This window comes from Rhinoderma darwinii, chromosome 1 (genome assembly GCF_050947455.1).
Source record: "Rhinoderma darwinii isolate aRhiDar2 chromosome 1, aRhiDar2.hap1, whole genome shotgun sequence".
Taxonomy (NCBI): domain Eukaryota; kingdom Metazoa; phylum Chordata; class Amphibia; order Anura; family Rhinodermatidae; genus Rhinoderma; species Rhinoderma darwinii.
This window is the reverse complement of record NC_134687.1, coordinates 92,656,206-92,674,854: the sequence shown is the minus strand read 5'-3', so window position 1 is coordinate 92,674,854 and position 18,649 is coordinate 92,656,206. Positions and strand designations below refer to the sequence as shown.

General features: G+C 44.4%; 1 protein-coding gene across 1 annotated transcript in view; it reads left to right on the top strand.

The window, feature by feature from the left end:
* The first annotated feature begins 317 nt into the window (after positions 1 to 317).
* Positions 318 to 18,649, top strand: part of WWC2 (WW and C2 domain containing 2) — a 200,643-nt gene continuing 182,311 nt past the window's right edge. Inside the window, exon 1 of the mRNA XM_075860208.1 lies at positions 318 to 762. Coding sequence (XP_075716323.1) covers positions 635 to 762 — 128 coding nt within the window. The 5' untranslated portion in view covers positions 318 to 634. The remainder of the gene's footprint in view (positions 763 to 18,649) is intronic.

Here is an 18,649-nt window from a genome sequence, read left to right as displayed (position 1 = left end):
GACCAAGGACAAATCCGCACACTGCTGCCAGGGAAAATTAATAAATAGCAGCAAACATGGTCTTATCTTACCCTCATGCTTGTACCGAGTCGTTTAGGCCTAGCTGTTGTACTTGTAGAAAGTTATCGCTTGTCTGTGTGGAGTAAACTTTTCCTTTCATACAGAATGTGGCTATTTCTAGCAGTTTCTGGCAGGACAGGGGTATAATGGTAGCAGCAGAAGCCCTGCCCTGGTGAGAGCAGCAGCAGGCCGGCACACAAAGGGTTAGCGCTGAGGAATGCAGGAGTGTGGAATGTGCATGCAGATGAGACGGATGCTAATCTCATGCTAATGAGCCTGTGGCTGGGAACAGGCCGAGGTTATTGGCTTCCCCGGATCCTCCAGACGGCTCCTTGCTGCTTGTGGGAACTTCAAGCCTGGAGCTGCCAGTGCCCCCTGTCCGTGGTGCAGCCCCCCAGACATGCTGGATTGTGGAGCGGAGGATTTCCTGCCCGCTGGGCGGCTCTGTGCCCTGCACTAGGGGCTTCCTATCTGCTCTGTGTCTGCCCCCTTCCCCTGTGTCTCCGCTGCTGAGCCCCGGCTGCTCCTCTCCAGCCTCTTTCTGTACTTATGGAGGAGTTTGCAGGGGCTGATCATGCCTAGGAAGGGGAATGGGCAGCTGCCTTTACCGGATGGCTGGGAAGAAGCGATAGACTACGACGGGAAGTCGTTTTACATCGACCACAACACCAAGCAGACCAGCTGGATTGACCCCAGGGACAGGTAGGTTGACATGTGGCCCCCGCTAGAGTCTCAGAGCATTGACTGTGCAGACATCCCCTGCTATATAGTGATCAGTACTACTGGCTGGCATGGCTGCACCATGCATAGTATATAGTAATGCTGCTTATACGGCACGGGAAAGTGAAGTTCTATGTACAATGTAGCAGCTGTTGTACGGTTATGTTGTATCTGAGCCTGGAGGGGGAGGGAATTTGGGAAGAAAGGCAGGCAGGGCAGGGGGAGGTGGCAGGACAGGGGGTGGTGGTAGGGCAGGGGAGGCATACATGGATAAGTCACTTTGGGTAATGAGGGGGGGGGGGAGGAGTCAGCTCAGGAATGTTGGGCTCTGTGAGGGAAAAAATGTGGTTAGGCAACATAGAGCTGGGGAGGAGGGGGTCAGTTTTCCCACACTCCCTAAACTGTTGTGCTGCCCTTCACCCTCATACTGGTTAATAATAATATTGGGGGTGATGTATAAGTATGGCTCCTGGTTGTCTCTAGCCATGTCTCACAAGGTGTGAGGAATGTGTGGCACATGAGAGCATGGCTGTTTGTGTAAATCTCTAGTGAGAATGCCACAAAAGTTGTGGGCACATATTGAAAGTGCCAGACCAGCCTAGATACTGTATACAAGAGCGCCAGTGTGATGTAGTTCTGCACTACCGCACCCAGTGACGCATGGCGGCCAGTGTGTTAGTTGTGGTGCCGCTGGCCCCTGAGGCACGTCATAGTAGTTACATACTGGCCCTCCAGCGTTATGTGCTATAAATGTCAGTAATGTGCCGATGTCACCGCACATACCAGTGTCACAAGATTCCTCATTGCTCTCTAGCTGCTGGCATACAACTGTTGTCATGACTGGAATAATGTCACTTTACTGTGCGTGGTTATCTTTGGCACAGGGCTTTGGCTATAAGCGTTGGAATTTATTCTGGTTGTATCAATTTAGTTTAGCGCTGGTGATGGCGAGATTCTCAGGTGACTTGTAGTAAAGAACATTTTAGAACGTCTACGTGGAACACTTTGGCCGTCACATATCAAAGTTCTTTCTGAGGAAAAAGTGTCCCTTTTTCTAATTTCCACTGCAACCAAAGGGCACATCTGAGGTTTGTTTCCTGGAGGCCCATTCTCTCTAAATTCACCATAACGGTACATCAAACATATGGATCGTACATTTGCCTAGATAACTAAGGAGTAGTAAACTCTGTGATTTTCATGGTTCTCCGCCTTCATAAAATCAACTTGTTTTCTGTTTAATTGCATTCTAAGGCTATGTTCACACGGGGTATTTTGCCGAGTTTTTTGACGCAGAAACCGCGTCGCAAAACTCGGTAAAAACGGCCCGAGAACACTTCCCATTGATTTCAATGGGAGGCGTCGGCGTCTTTTTCCCGCGAGCAGTAAAACTGCCTCGCGGGAAAAAGAAGCGACATGCCCTATCTTCGGGCGCTTCCGCCTCTGACCTCCCATTGACTTCAATGGGAGGCAGAGAAAGCGCATTTCGCGCTGTTTTATGCCCGCGGTGCTCAATGGCCGCGGGCAAAAAACGTCGCGAAAATCGGCGTGCAGGGAGAGGAAAATCTGCCTCAAAGTTCCAAACTGAATTTTGAGGCAGATATTCCTCCCCCAAAATACTCCGTGTGAACATAGCCTAAGAGATCTCTTCCAAAGAAAGCCGTGGCCATGGGCGCTTTCATGTAGCAATATTCCAAACCACCGGCGAATGATCCGTGGTTTAAAAATGTTTTAAGAGTTTCTGACATTTCCATCACTACCATCTAGGGTTGTCACGACACCAGAATTTGGGCTTCGATACCGATACTTTGGGCTTCGATACCGATACTTTGTGTAGTACTGGCATATAGATATATAGATAGATATATCTATATGCCAGTACGTTAGCCTGTGTACGGATAGTAACATACCTAACACACTGGTCAGCTTTGATCACAGCATTCAGGGGAATAGCGGTGGAGATCAGAGGTTTCTCTCATCTCTGCCGTTAGAGCTGTGGAATAGTCATTTCCCTGTTCCTGACAACAAGTGCGCACGCGGTCCGCACGAGGTGATGTGGCCGGCACTGAAGACAGAACAGGGGGTTGTTTTGCAGTGCCCCGCCATGTTCTGTCTTCAGTGCCGCCGCTCATTAGTGCAGCGCCGGCTTCTTCACATCATGCTGACCGCGTGCGCACTTCTTGTTAGGACTCAGGAGCGGGGCAATGACTGTATCACACAGCCGCGCTCTCATACATTCATGTGTTACAATACTGAGCTGTGCGACAGCGCAGCTAAGTATCGAAATACATGAAATACGGTATCGAACCGTTTGAGGGTGCACGGTATCGAAACAGTATCGAAGTTTCCATGCATCGTGCAACCCTACTACCATCATTGCTATCTTCAAAACGCCACTTCTATCAAAGCGGAATATTCATTGTAAATGTGAATATCGGATCAGCGACATTTACGGTAGTAAAAAACTATTTTATGTTGAGATGAGTACTTTTGAACTCATTTGTTAGACCCTGCTCGCATCTCGTTTACGTTATTCTAGGCTGTGCTATTCTAAAGACCGGCATACAGTAAAAAAGTCATAATAATAATGTATCCGCGCGGTATATATATATTTTTGAACAATGGGAGTCTGTGGGTGACGTATCTCACCTAATGCCTATACAGTGGGAAACATCACAGGGTTCCATTAGTGGTCTACATCTGATGGGGCTAAGGGGAAAATTATATGTAGCGGTGATTAATACTAGGAAGGACCGTAGCGCCGCTGATCTTCTGCCAATACCTACGGTGGGTTGTGTTTTACTGTAGTACCGGGCTAGATGGGAAGAGCACGGTACATAGGGGGTATGGGAATACAGCGGGATACGTTACAGCCTTCCGTTGGAGATGTACGTTGGGTGTCCTCCCGATGTAGACCTCTGACATAGACTGTATAATGTGATTTGAACAGGGCATGGACTTATTTGCATGGATAACTCAAAAGGAGTCATGGAGCCAGGCAGGTAATCCCTTACTACCAAGGAGAAGAGAGTGACAGAAGAGGCAAGTTTCACACAAGCACATTATAGTTTTGGTTGGTTGCCGTTTTGCTAAAGTAGTTAAAAAAAGAGCCTTTACAAAAGAAAAAGTTTGTCAGCTATCTCTCCTGCATGCTCAATCTGATTGGGCCAAGCATTGATATTTATTATACCTTTCGCTGAAAAACGTTTATACTGGTGTAAATGAAGGCTAAGATATAACCCTAAATAATTTGTGGTACTGTACGCGGAATCTATAGCAAAAAACCGGGGTTATTTTCAAAGACTAATGTCAGTAACTTGTTTTAGGTCCCAATTTTTTCTTATTGAAAACAACTTGATATTATTATTATTGGAGAACACTTGATATATTAGAATATTATTGGAACAAATATTAATCTTTCCCTCAGGCTAGGCAACTAGATAGAAAAGAAGCCAATATATAGCAAATAACAGGGCTATCTAGCTAATAACTGATCTGTCTAACAAAGCTCTACGCATTTCATCAGTGGCACTGCAGTAATTTGATAGTAAGTATAGAACTGACGATACAAAAGTTTTTAGACAATTCTGGAGCCCCTAATTGTGCCAAGCATGATATTGACCACCATAAGGAGAGGGGGATAAGTTGCTGCCTGAAACCTCTGGTGCCTCTGTACTTCCCAAGAGAACAAAATATTGAGCATGTTGAAATTTAAAGAGACTCTGTCGCCAGATTATAAGTGCCCTATCTCCTACATAATGTGATTGGCGCTGTAATGTAGATCACAGCAGTGGTTTTTATTTTGAAAAACAATCATTTTTGAGCAAGTTATGAACAATTTTAGATTTATGCTAATTATGACCAACTGGGCATTGTACAGAGAAGTGTATGACGCTGACCAATCAGTGACCAATCAGCGTCATACACTTCGCATTGTTCCAGCCCAGCTTCTTTCACTGCACAATCACACTGTAACAATGGGCTGGAACAATGAGAAGTGTATGACGCTGATTGGTCACTGATTGGTCAGCGTCATACACTCCTCTGTACAATGCCCAGTTGGTCATTAATAACCTCTTTAACATGCCTGATCCTTGTTTTTCAAAATGGACAGTTAAACTGCCCCCCAAACACATTGGTTTGTTGGCGGATCACATTTATCTAATGACTATTGCAAGCTTTACATTCAGCATTCTCTATTATGGCTCACTACTGAAAGTTCAAAAGGGCTGTTCAGTGGATGCTCTAGCAGTCATAAATTTCGGCTAGCTGGCTGGCAATGTCCGTAATGTCGCCTGCCGTGACTTTCAACAATAGGCTTCCCTGTCACACTGCTTCTTGTCCACCTTTGCTCTGCTGTCCTTCTCGGCTTCCTCCTCACTCTCCCCTACTCCTCTTCTCCCCCAGTCAGTGTCTTTGAAGCTGACCCAGCCAAGAGTTTTCCAATTGGCACAGCAGGTGCTAGCAATGCCTAGCAGCAATGGCTGGCATGTCACTGAGTGGTTGCTACAGAGCGACAGGCCGTTCACTGGCCTCCAGAGCCCCGTTACCACTGATGCTGTTTGAATAGCGGAGGACACACGTGATCCCCCTTCTTTATTGCTCCAGTAGGGGATAGTTTCCCCACCCCACGTCATCACATCATGTGACCAACCAATTTAGTCACGTTGTAGGGCTTATGGCCAGGGACGTTCTTAGAAGTGCAAAGCATTTGGTCTGGCTGCCGCCTAGTACAAGAGGTTACGGGGGATTTTGGAGTGAGAGGATCATGTTTACGAGGGATTTGATCGGGCATGGTAATGGCGGACGTGGAGACCCAGGACAGCCATAGATGTGGCAAATTTGTTGCACCTTACTCCAGTGGGCTTTAAGCTAAGACTGGTGTATGAAATGTTAGTCTTAGAAAGGCTCCTGGCCAGCCGTGCTTGTAATTACGGGCACGGTCGTGTTCATGAAGCCTGAATCTGGGCCTACGAATCTGCGGAATATCCTAGCTCGAGCTAATCACAGCAGTAACAGTAGATGGCTTCAGACATGCTCAGAACAGAACAACACGAACGCTTGTGTAAATCTATAGAATTCTTGTTTGAATGTTGATCCAGTCTGATTAGAACTTAGGATCAGAAAATAAATGTTTCCCTTTTAGAGCTGATAGTCTCAATGCCTTATGGGTTTATTTTTGCCTTCCTCTGGATCAATAGGGGGCAATAAAGTTATAAAATATTCCGCTACCCATTATCTTTATCCACATCCTCTCCCTACCCCTGATTGAACTTGATGGACATAAGTCTTTTTTTTCAACCGTATTTAAGTTACTACTGCAGGAGGTAGTAATATTTACTTACATATGTCTCATACATACAGACTGTTTATTGATGGGTTTTATAGCCTATATCCGTAGAGCGCTCTAGGTGTATAGTGGTTACTGTGATCAGGGATCACATATTAAGACTTTTTATACATAAATAAATAACGGCATGTCCAGCACTCTTATAACCAGTATAGTTTTACTTTGTGACTTATATTAATAACTGGGATACACAGAGATCTTACGATCTGATGCAACATAATTGTGCGATGAATATATTATTTGGTATACATCCAAATATAGTAATTGTGGATGTGTATTTATGGGGAAACCAAATCAATACATTTTATAAACAAGTCTAGATAGCGTTTTAAATCATTCTACAAAAGTTTGGATGTCCCTGGTGAATGGCAACAGTCCACTGCTGTTTCAGTTTTTGTGCTGGACCACCAATAAACGCATGTAAAAACGCCATAAATTCATGATACGGAGAAGTCGGCTCAAGTTTTGCTTGCATGGTCCCCCTGGACGTAATTTAAATCTGATCTCCGCTTCCCTTCTTGGTTAGAGATACCATTTTCATCTGAAGTATGTGGGCCAAAATAATGGCAGAAACTCTCTGTTTTGAGGAGGACTGTCCCTTTCCAGACCCTTTTTTCTTCTGTTTTTTCCTTCTAGCTTTTCTCTTTTTCCAATCTTCTCTTGCTTGATGAAACACAGAGACAGTGGAGAGAGCGGATTACTATACGTTTTTGCTCATAGACATCTGAAGCCAATTCAGGGCAACCCCATAACTACACGTAACATACTTTGAATCTATAGAAGTGGAAGACCTCACGTGTTCCAGAGTTAGTCTCTCCACCATGATATTGCTCGTGAACATAAAGTATATGTTTCTTGTGTGATATACTTGCACTAACTTTTATGTGATTTTATTTTCTGGTTTTATATACCAACATATAAAAAACAACACATTGCTTTGAAAAAAAACTGCTGCCATTGTTGCATTAATTTTTTTTCCATGCAGTTGAAAATGTCAGGCCAAAATCCTGTGTGATGGAGGCCATAAAGTGTAACTTTATAGTGCTATGCCCAGTCAGTAGTTTACCAGTGGTAATAATTCTGGTATTTCTCGATACATTGTACAATATATGGTATTCCATCCGGAAAGCTGGTGGATTCTCTATTCAAATCTATCCTAATGGTTTAGGTGAAACACCTTGTGTAATATGCCTTGCATTCCCAGCATGTGACACAGCAGGGTAAACAAGCTGTTATGTGTATGTTGTGGTTACGCAGAATGGGCAGCAATGTGTCAGTGGAGTGGTGACATACCTGGGAATGGAATGTGCTCTGTAACACGGCTAACCTTACACTGCACTATGACCCTGTACAAGCATTGCATGTAGTCACTGTGACCTGGCCCTCGAAAGAATGTTATTACTTTTTTTAAAGCCCCAGTTTGACATGTACTTTGGCTTTATAAACTATAAAGACGGCGCTATGTGTACAATGATTTTATAAAGTAGCGCTTAAAGGGGTTGTCCGAGATTTAATGACTTTGTGTTAATGCATGTAATTTATAAATGTAAATACATTTGTAATTTACTTACATTTTCCAAAGTGGCCCCGTTTCCAGATCCTGCAGTGGGGTACTTGACGGGTGATGTCACTCTCTGCACTGGCTCTGGCCGCTTTGTTGATCTTGAATTCTTTTCCGAGCATACGACACGTCACTTGTGACGTGGTGTATATCGGCTTGTTCTGCTTCACAGCCCGTAACGCGCATGCGCTGTCACTGCTGTTCTCGCGGTCCCTGCTGTTCTCGAGATAACTGACGGAGATGCTTGACCTTCGGTCACGACAGGACCAACTCCTCCAGGCGGTGAACGTTATTGCGCATCTGATGGATACGCAAGCTGCAACCTTCCCGGTACCTGCTCCTATTGCTCCTGATGCTCCTCCTACTACAAACTGAATGACCAGCGGCTACACAGCCCCATACGTAGCAAGCTGTTCTGCATTGTATGTTCTGACACCTTTCTATCATAGCTAAAATGCACTTTTTCAGCAATTTTTGCTACTGTGAGATCGGATCAGACAGACTTGCCCTCGCTTCCCGTGCGCATCATTTTTTGTTGTTGAAAAAAACCGCATTGTGCTGGCGATGTGTGAACCTAGCCCAGACATGGGCAAACTACGGCCCGCGGGCCACATACGGCCCGTTAGGCTTTTTAATCCGGCCCGCCGAACTTGTCCAAGATATATCCGTCCTCAGCAGCTGCTAGTTCATGCAGGAGGACGGATATATCCGTCCTGTGATCGCGCGGGTACTGACAGTTTACCCACGCGATCAGCGGCAGGAGCACGGCTGTTATACACAGCCTGGCTCCTGCTGCAACTGCCGGAATCGAAGCGCGCGCCGATTCCGGCAGTTTAACCCATTAAATGCCGCTGTCAACAGTGACAGCGGCATTTAATGTGTTTGACAGAGGGGGGAACTCCCTCTGTCTCCCGATCGGCGCCCCCGCAAACAAATCGCGGGTCGCCGTCGGGTTTCCATGACAGCCGGGGGTCTAACAAAGACCCCCAGGTCTGTCTTCAGCATCTGCCTGTTAGGCGATGCCAGAGGCATGACCTAACAGGTTGCCTGTCAGTTTTACACTGACAGGCAATAATGCTTTGGTATACGAAGTATACCAAAGCATTATATATGCGATCGGCATATCGCATAGTGAAGTCCCCTGGTGGGACTAAAAAAAAAAAAGTAAAACCGTTAAATAAAGTTTGTGAAAAAAAAAATAAAAAAAATTACAGTCAAAGTCAAATAAAACTACTTTTTTGCCCCAAAAAGTGGTTTTATTTAATAAAACGGTCAAAACAAATCACACATACACATATATGGTATCCCCGCGATCGTAACAACTTGACCAATAAAATGAACACATTAATTAAACCGCCGGATGAACGGCGTCCAAAGAAAACGCAAAAAACAACGGCAAAATTCTCTCTTTTCTCCCATTCCCCCCATAAAAAATAAAATAAAAGTTCATCTATAAGTCCTATGTACCCCAAAATAGTACTAATGAAAACTACACATTGTCCCGCAAAAATCAATCCCATGTACGGCCACATCGACGGAAAAATAAAAAAATTACGCCTCTTGGAACGCGGCGATGCAAAAACAAGTAATTTTTTTCTAAAAGGGTTTTTATTGTGCAAACGTAGAAAAAACATATAAAACCTTTACACATTTGGTATTCCTGTAATCGTGCCGACCCATAGAATAAAGTTAACATGTTATTTACGCTGCATAGTAACGGCGTAAATTTATAACGTGAAAATTAATGCTGGAATAGCTGCTTATTTTCAATTCTCTCCTAAAATAAAGTTAATAAAAGTTAATCAATATATTGTAAGCATCTAAAAATGGTACAATTACAAAATACAACTCGTCCCGGAAAAAACAAGCCCTTATACGGCTATGTCGACGGAATAAAAAAAGAGTTACGACTCTTGGAATGCGACCGTGGAAAAACAAAAAATAATCCTTGGTCATTAACGTGCAAAATGGCCCGGTCATTAAGGGGTTAATGTGGCGCGTATTTCTCTTTATTTCACTTTAATTTTCACTTCGTTTCACGTCACCATTAAGCCCTTCGGTTTTCAAAGAGTACAATATCAGCCGTCACTTTGCCACGAAGCATGCAAACTATGCTAGCAAGCAGTCAACACAAGAACGGGCGGCTACTGCTCAGAGGTTGGCAGCTAATTTACAGAGTCAACAGAACTTTTTTCTTGATAAATCACAGTGCGTATGTTATTTTAATCTATTTACATTTCCTCCTCCCAGTATCTGCGAAATAGTATGTAAATGCCATATCTTGCATATTCCTTGAGACAAATTTATTAACTGATAAGGGCTATTTTTCACATTTGAAAGACAGTTAATAAATTGGGTTGTAGTGTTCTTACTGTGCTATGAGGTTTGCACACACTACATTTAATGCTTTAGTATATCCGGCCCAAACACTCCCTCCAAATGCTCCTGGCCCGGCCCCTCTGTCAAATTTTAGAACCCATTGTGGCCCGCGAGTCAAAAAGTTTGCCCACCCCTGACCTAGCCTATAGCCCCATGCACACCACTGTAAAGATTATCCGTAATTGTGGACCATAATACAGGTCTGCAATTACGGACCCATTCAGTTCTATTGGCCGAGGAAACGTTTCGGTATCGCAACGGATGGGTGTCCATGCCGGGAATTATGGATCATGTTAGTTTTTTCGTGATTTACGGGCCGTGCTCCCATACTGCACAACTGAGCAACAAGACAAGTACATTAGAGTCTCTAGTTTGAGAAATAGACGCCTCACAGGTCCTCAACTGGCAGCTTCATTAAATAGTACCCGCAAAACGCCAGTGCCAACGTCTACAGTGAAGAGGCGACTCCTGGATGCTGGCCTTTAGGGCAGAGTGGCAAAGAAAAAGCCATATCTGAGACTGGCTAATAAAAGGAAAAGATTAATATGGGCAAAAGCACACAGAGGAAGATTGGACAGAGGAAGATTGGAAAAAAGTGTTATAGACAGACGAATCGAAGTTTGAGGTGTTTGGATCACACAGAAGAACATTTGTGAGACGTAGAACAACTGAAAAGATGCTGGAAGAGTGCCTGATGCCATCTGTCAAGCATGGTGGAGATAATGGGATGGTCTGGGTTGCTTTGGTGCTGGTAAAGTGGGAGATTTGTACAAGGTAAAAGGGATTTTGAATAAGGAAGGCTATCACTCCATTTTGCAACGGCATGCCATACCCTGTGGACAGCGCTTGATTGGAGCCAATTTCATCCTACAACAGGACAATGACCCAAAGCATACCTCCAAATTATGCAAGAACTATTTAGGGAAGAAGCAGGCAGCTGGTATTCTATCTGTAATGGAGTGGCCAGCGCAGTCACCAGATCTCAACCCCATAGAGCTGTTGTGGGAGCAGCTTGACCGTATGGTACGCAAGAAGTGCCCATCAAGCCAATCCAACTTGTGGGAGGGGCTTCTGGAAGCATGGGGTGAAATTTCTCCCGATTACCTCAGCAAATTAACAGCTAGAATGCCAAAGGTCTGCAGTGCTGTAATTGCTGCAAATGGAGCATTCTTTGACGAAAGCAAAGTTTGAAGGAGAAAATTATTATTTGAAATAAAAATCATTATTTCTAACCTTGTCAATGTCTTGACTATATTTTCTAGTCTTTTTGCAACTCATTTGATAAATATAAGTGTGAGTTTTCATGGAAAACACAAAATTGTCTGGGTGACCCCAAACTTTTGAACGGTAGTGTGTGTGTGTGTGTATGTATGTATGTATATATATATATATATATATATATATATACTGTGAGGGTTTAGCATCAGGAGAGGTTGGTACAGCGGTTTCTTTGTAGCCAGAGACAGGGACACCGTGCATTAAAAGTCATAACAGGGCTTTGCCTGTGTTTTTATTCTTGTCAAAGAAACAGCCTCTTGTACAACAAGGCAAAATACAAAATAAATCCTGCTCGTCTGAGCACTAACTAAACAAGATATTATCTAACTATACCGAGTGCCTTCCTACCAGGCACTGGACACAAAGTAACACAGGCTACTCCAGCCTTAGTAGTCTCCAGTCTGAGTCCGGGGTGAGACTCACACACACTGTGTCTGCACCTTTTTATACACAGGCTACAGGTGCAGCTAATTGAGCAGCAGCCTTGTCCTACAAACAGAGATGGATTGGGGAACCCGCCCTGCTCTTCTCCAATCCAACTCCAGGCCCTTTTTCCGGCTTTTCCTTAAGCCGAGATTGGAAAGCTAGAGCTTTCTATTGCAAGAACTACTCATTCCCTGGAGCCTAGGATACATATGACAGGATTCTAGGGGAAATGTACCTTCCCTCAATGACTTTACCTGTCACTGTCTCACAATACACACACACACACAAACCATACATAAGAGACAAGAGAGTTTGATAAGCACATTCTAACAAAATTAAACAACGTGTATACAGATGCAAGGAAGCCTAAGACTGCAGACAATACAATATACAAAAATGGCCACCGCATTCTACGAACACCAATGCCACCTAAACACTATAAATAAATATGCATTGCTGCTGAATCTACTTACGCTAAGGCCCTATTCACACGACAGGGATTCCCGGCCGTGTGTCGGCCGTACTTCGATCGGCCGTCACACGGCCGCAGTAGGAACAATGGACCCCAAATGGGGCTATTTACACGGCCGATTTTTTGACGGCCCGGTAAATTGGGCCATCAAAAAATGGGACATGCTCTATTTTCGGCCATTCTCCCAGCTCCCATAGAAGTCTATGGGGCCGTGTAACTCGAATGTGATCCGACTGACGGCCGAGCGTTCTGCCGCTCGTTCGCTCTCTTCTCCTCACAGTGCGAAGTGCTTGTGAGGAGGAGGAGGGTATATTTTGCTCCCTGTAGGAGCGGAATCCCCGGCCACAGCGTTGCCGAAGCTCTGGCCGGGGGATTCCGCTCCAGGAGAAGTCCCTGCCAGGTCCCCTACTCCTGAAACGGAATCCCAGGGTGTGGCCGGTGTTTCCGCTCCAGGAGAAGTCCCTGACTACACTGTCCCTATATGGACATGGTGACGTCAGGGACTTCTGAAGCGGGATCCCCGTCGCTGTGGCCGGTGTTTCCGCTCCCGGAGATGTCCCTGACTTCACTATCCATATGTGGACAGTGAAGTCAGGGATTTCTCCTGGAACGGTGGCGCAATCTACAGAATGGTGTGGGGGGGGGGGTGCCATCAATGGGCGGGTTCTATGTAAAAGGGTCCTGTGTAGAACTACCTACAAGGGGCTGTGTGGCATTACCTACAGGGGGGCTGTGCGGCACTACCTACCGGCGGGGATGTGTGGCATTACCTACAGGAGGGCTGTGTGGCATTACCTACAGGGGGTCTGTGTGGCACTACCTACAGGGCGTCTGTGTGGCACTACCTACAGGGCGTCTGTGTGGCACTACCTACAGGGCGTCTGTGTGGCACTACCTACAGGGCGTCTGTGTGGCACTACCTACAGGGGGTCTGCGTGGCACTACCTACAAGGGGTCTGTGTGGCACTACCTACAAGGGGGTCTGTGTGGCACTACCTACAAGGTGGTCTGTGTGGCACTACCTACAAGGGGGTCTGTGTGGCACTACCTACTAGGGGGTCTGTGTGGCACTACCTACAATGGGGGTGTGCGTGATGCATTATTTACAGAGGACAGGGTGTGGCATTATCTACAGAGGGAAGTATGTGGCAGAAAATTTACATGTGAAATTAATCAGTTTTTAAAACGGACAGGGAGAAAACAGATGCAAAGCGGGTCAAAATCGGCTGTTAAAAACGAAAACATGGCTCGGAACGGATGCAAAACAGCCGACACTCGGACCCTGTCGTGTGAATAGAGCCTAATTCTGGTGTCTGATATGCAAATGAGGTCTTTGACTGTCAAGTGGGCGGGTAACACCTGTCACTTGATAAGGGGTAACCGCCCACTTGACAGTCAACAGCCTCATTTGCATATCGGACACCAGCATTAACGGCCCCGATATCTCCGGTACGGTGGGGGCTAGAAAAAAAAAAAAAAAAGCATCAGAATCTGTGAGGCGCCTTCAATCTGAGGGTATGTTCACACGCTAGCTGGCTTTAACGGCTGAAATGACAGCCTGTTTCCAGAAGAAAACAGCTGCGTCGTTTCAGCCGTAAATGCTCCTAGTAATATACGAGGCGTCTGTGACGCTCGTATATCTTGAGCTGCTCTTCATTGAGTTCAATGAAGAACGGCTCAAATTACATTGCAAAGAAGTGTCCTGCACTTCTTTGCCGAGGCAGTCAATTTATACGTCGTCGTTTGACAGCTGTCAAACGACGACGCGTAAATTACAGGTCGTCTGCACAATACATCGGCAAACCCATTCAAATGAATGGGCAGATGTTTGCCGACGTATTGTAGCCCTATTTTCAGGCGTAAAACGAGGCATAATACGCCTCGTTTACGTCTGAAAATAGGTCGTGTGAACCCAGCCTAACTGAGATGGCAACTGCATTTTTTTGGGCAGGTGACAGGTCCTCATTAAGAAGAGTGAAGGTATGTTGTGGAAGGCATGATGTTCACAGAATTCACCTTTTCACTTGATTTTAAGTGTACTTCATATAGCAGAAAAAACAGAGGGATCCAGCGATTCGTGGTATAAAACTTTTGTTTGCTTATTTCCAATAAAGTGGAAACCGAGTGTTTCCTTGTTATACCACGAATCGCTGGATCCCTCTGTTTTTTCTGCTATTGCCTGCCGTGTGCCGTCACGGATGGTCCGAGCGATCCTCAACACAGGAGCATCAGACTGGTGAGCTGGAGGTTTCCTCCCATTCCCTTCTCCCTTTCAATATCACTGTACTTCATATACTCACTAGTAGAATCAGTCCCAATGCATGCAGGAGGGGTCTTTAGCTAGGATAGGGCTAGAGCATAACTGTATATATTACACTTTGTTATATTATAGGGGTGTACCTCAGAACCAGAAGTAATGACACAAAGTGTTTTTTTGGTCTTCAATGCTGATGGTTTAACAGCAGTACGATTAGTCACTTAGGCCCTGTTCACATCACCTTTTTTGGCCTAAGTTGGACGTATACGTCTGGAAAAGCTCTTGATGTATACAATAACCGTAGACTGTGATGAATGCCACACAGTGGAGTATTTTGCAGGAGGAATATCTGCCTCAAAATTCCGTTTGGAAGTTTGAGGCAGATTTTCCTCTCCCTGCACGCCGATTTTCGCTGAGTTTTTCGCCCGCGGCCATTGAGCGCAGCGGGCATAAAACACAGCGAAATACGCTTTCTCTGCCTCCCATTGAAGTCAATGGGAGGTCAGAGGTGGAAACGCCCGAAGATAGGGCATGTCGCTTCTTTTTCCCGCGAGGCAGTTTTACTGCTCGCGGGAAAAAGACGCAGACGCCTCCCATTGAAATCAATGGGTGGCATTTTCGGGGCGTTTTTGACGAGTTTTGTGACGCGGTTTCCGCGTCCAAAAACTCGTCAAAATACTCCGTGTGAACATAGCCTTAGGCTACAATGTTTAAAATAAGTATATGTACAGTTTATCTTTTTTTTTTTACTCCATTTCGCATGCGACCATGATTTTCACACGACCGTAGCCGTGATTGCGGCAAGGACGGCCGCGGAGTGTCATCTGCGGGCCGCCCGCAAATCACGGACCGTGCACACATTGATTTGAATGAGCCTGGACCGCAAATGCGGCCCAATAATAAGACATGTCCTATCTTTTTGCGGTTCAGGCTCACGGCCAGTGGACGGACCGTTGAAACCACGGTCATGTGCGCTGGCTCATAGCAATGGATGGGTGAATTCGGGTGAATTGCGGATGCAAAAACACGTTCGTGTGCATCAGGCCTAACCCTGGCAGCATCAAAACAGAGATGCTGTACAGAGCTGGGTAACATAATCAAACCAAACTACTTCTGAACTGTGGTGGCCCCACCTGTTTAGCATTCAGACACCTATAGATACTTTTCTGTATTTTCTTTTTTATAAGCTTGGAAAATCCCTTTTACATCTCTGTAGACATTAGTTTCAGTGTCACTTTTGCCAGCGAAATTGTAGATAATAGACTTTGCGTAGTAGCCTGCATTGTATAGTCATGGGGAGTGTGAGTGTTCACTTCATTCTTTACTTTCTGCTAATGAAGTGTGCTTACAGTATTGGGAGATGCTTCCTTTGTTCTCACTATTTGTGTGCCCTGTGGAGCATCAAAGCTATTCCCTCCTAATGTAATGACTTGTTGCTTTAATTTACCTGCTGAATTTTACAAAAATCAAATAGCAGACCATATATTACTGTGGAAGCAGGGCTGTATTTTAAGGCATTTACAGTAAATTATTTTTATATCACTTGTATTTAACGCCAACATATTCCACAGCTCAGTACAGAGGAGGCGATCAGATGGTTCCCTGTCCTCGGTTCGGCTCACAGTCTAATTTTTCTATCATTTACACAATAAAGGTTCAATTTCATGGGCATGCAACTAATCTACAGATGTTTTTGGAGCGTGGGTGGAAGCCAGGCTCCCAGATCAGTATAACAACTCAGCATCGCTGATATTCTTTTTTTTTTTTACTTTTTTTTCCCCTACAATGTTAAAGTAAATGGAGAGAAAACATGCCTGAGTGGGAGCCCCCTAACTATGACCTTATGCACACAGTAATTGTAATCCTAAACTCCGTAGGATCATAGTCCAGTTTCGACAATAACTGGTTGTTTGACTCTGGAGCAAAACATATGGTTGCCCTGTATCCTGGTATTCTTTGAACAAATCCCCTACACTAAGGCTACGTTCAGACGAGCGTGTCCGATTTACGCCTGTAAAAAATGCAGCTTTTTTTTCTACATCTTATCCGTGTGCTTTGCGTGTCGCATGCGTTTTTAACGTCCGTGCAAGCACTACTTTTTTTTTATTTTTTAAATGCTCTGTATTTCTATGAAATTGATGCGTGCAACACGGATGTGCATCCGTGTGCTGACTTTAATGGGCGACTAGGTGCGTGAAAACGCACCAATATAGAACATTCAGTGAGTTTCATTCAACGGATACTCGATGCGTGAAAACTCACGCGTGTCTGAATAGCCCCTTTGAAATCAGTTATTGCAGCGTACAGCACAGGGACGAGAATCACGCTCATCTGAATGGGCCCTGACTCCTATATCTCTGCAGTACCCACCTTTATTAGCTGAAAGCACTGCGGCACCAGGTGAAATATTACTGCAGATCAGGCATGTTTTATTGTTTTTCTTCCGATTTTGTAAATCTCCATATTGGATTTTGGGATCATGGGATGACATGTAAAATCAGAGGTGCTTATGATATTAGAGGTGAATCTGATATTATGTACGTTGCAGGACCAAATGCAAAACCTATGAATCGCTATTTCTGAGTATAAATTTGTATGTTGCAGTTTTTCCCAATTGAAGTCAATAGGAAATGCAGGACAAAAGCAACTGATAGGGCATGCAGCGCGTCCTCAAAAATGTCAGGTTTTTTTTTGTGTTTTTTTAACTCCTTAATAACCAGCCTATTTTAACCTCTTCAGGAGGCAGCCCTTTTTCAAATTTTCACTTTTGTTTTTTTTCTCCCCACCTTTCAAAAGCTATAATTCTTTTATTTTTCCGTCTATAACGCCATACGAGGGCTTGTTTTTTCCAGGACAAGTTGTAGTTTTTCATGGCACCATTTATTGTACTGCATAATGTACTGGGAAGCTGAAAAAAAATATTTGTGGCGTAAAATGGGCAAGAAACAGCGATTACGTCATATTTTGGGGTGTTTTGTTTTTACGGCGTCCATCAGGCTGTAAAAACTACATATTCACCTTATTCTACAGGTTGATACGATTACGGCGATACCAAATTTTTATATGTTTTGTTTTATGTTTTACCACTTTTAAAAAAATAAAACCATTTGCTAAATTTAAAAAAACGTTTGTGTCGCCGTATTCTGAGAGCCATAACTTTTTTTATTTTTCCATCAATTTAGCGATGTGAGGGCTTAAGTTTTTTGGGCCGAGCTTTAGTTTTCACTGATACAATTTTGGGGTATATGTGACTTTTTGATAATTTTCTATTTCATTTTTTTGGAGCACTAAGGTGACCAAAAAACAGCAATTTTCGAGTTTTATATATATTTTTGACAGCATTCACAGAGCTGGTTAAACAACGCTATATTGTGATAGTTCGGACTTTTACGGACGCGGCGATACCAGTTATGTTAACTTTTTTTCTTTTTTTTTAACATTGATTTAGGGGAAAAATGTAAAAAGGTTTTTTTTTTTTTACTTTTAATACATTATTGTTTTTGGAACATAACAAAAATCTTTATTTAACTGTTTTTTTCCTTTTTTTATTAGTTCCCCTAGGAAGACTTGAAGCAGCGATCATGGATCGTTTGCATGATATACTGCAATACTAATGTATTGCAGTATATCGTGATTCTGACAGTCTTCTTTGAAGCCCTGCCGGAGGCAGAGCTTCAAAGAAGTACAAAGATGGCGGACCTGGGGGCTTTTGATCGGCCCCCAGGCTGCCATAGCAACCGTTGTAATTGGCCAATCATGCTGCGTGGCGGGGGGTGGGGGGGTGGTGATCGCGTGTTTGAGTGGGCGCCCCCCTGATTCTAACACTTTAAATGCAGCGGTCGCGATTGATAGCGGCATTTAAGGAGTTAAACGGGCGGAATCAAAGTGAACTTTGATTCCAGTCGTTGCAGGGAGGTGTCGTCACCCGCTGTGTATGGAGCGAGCTCGGCCAGTGAGCTCGCTCCATACTTCCCCTTAACCCTCATCACGCACAGTTACGTGATTTTGCGTGAAGGGGTTAAACCTTCATGACCAAGCTATTTTTGACGTTTTTCCATTGTCGCATTCCAAGAGCTATAACTTTTTTATTTTTGCGTCGACACAGCTGTATAGGGTCTTGTTTTTTGCGGGACAAGTTGTATTTTTTAA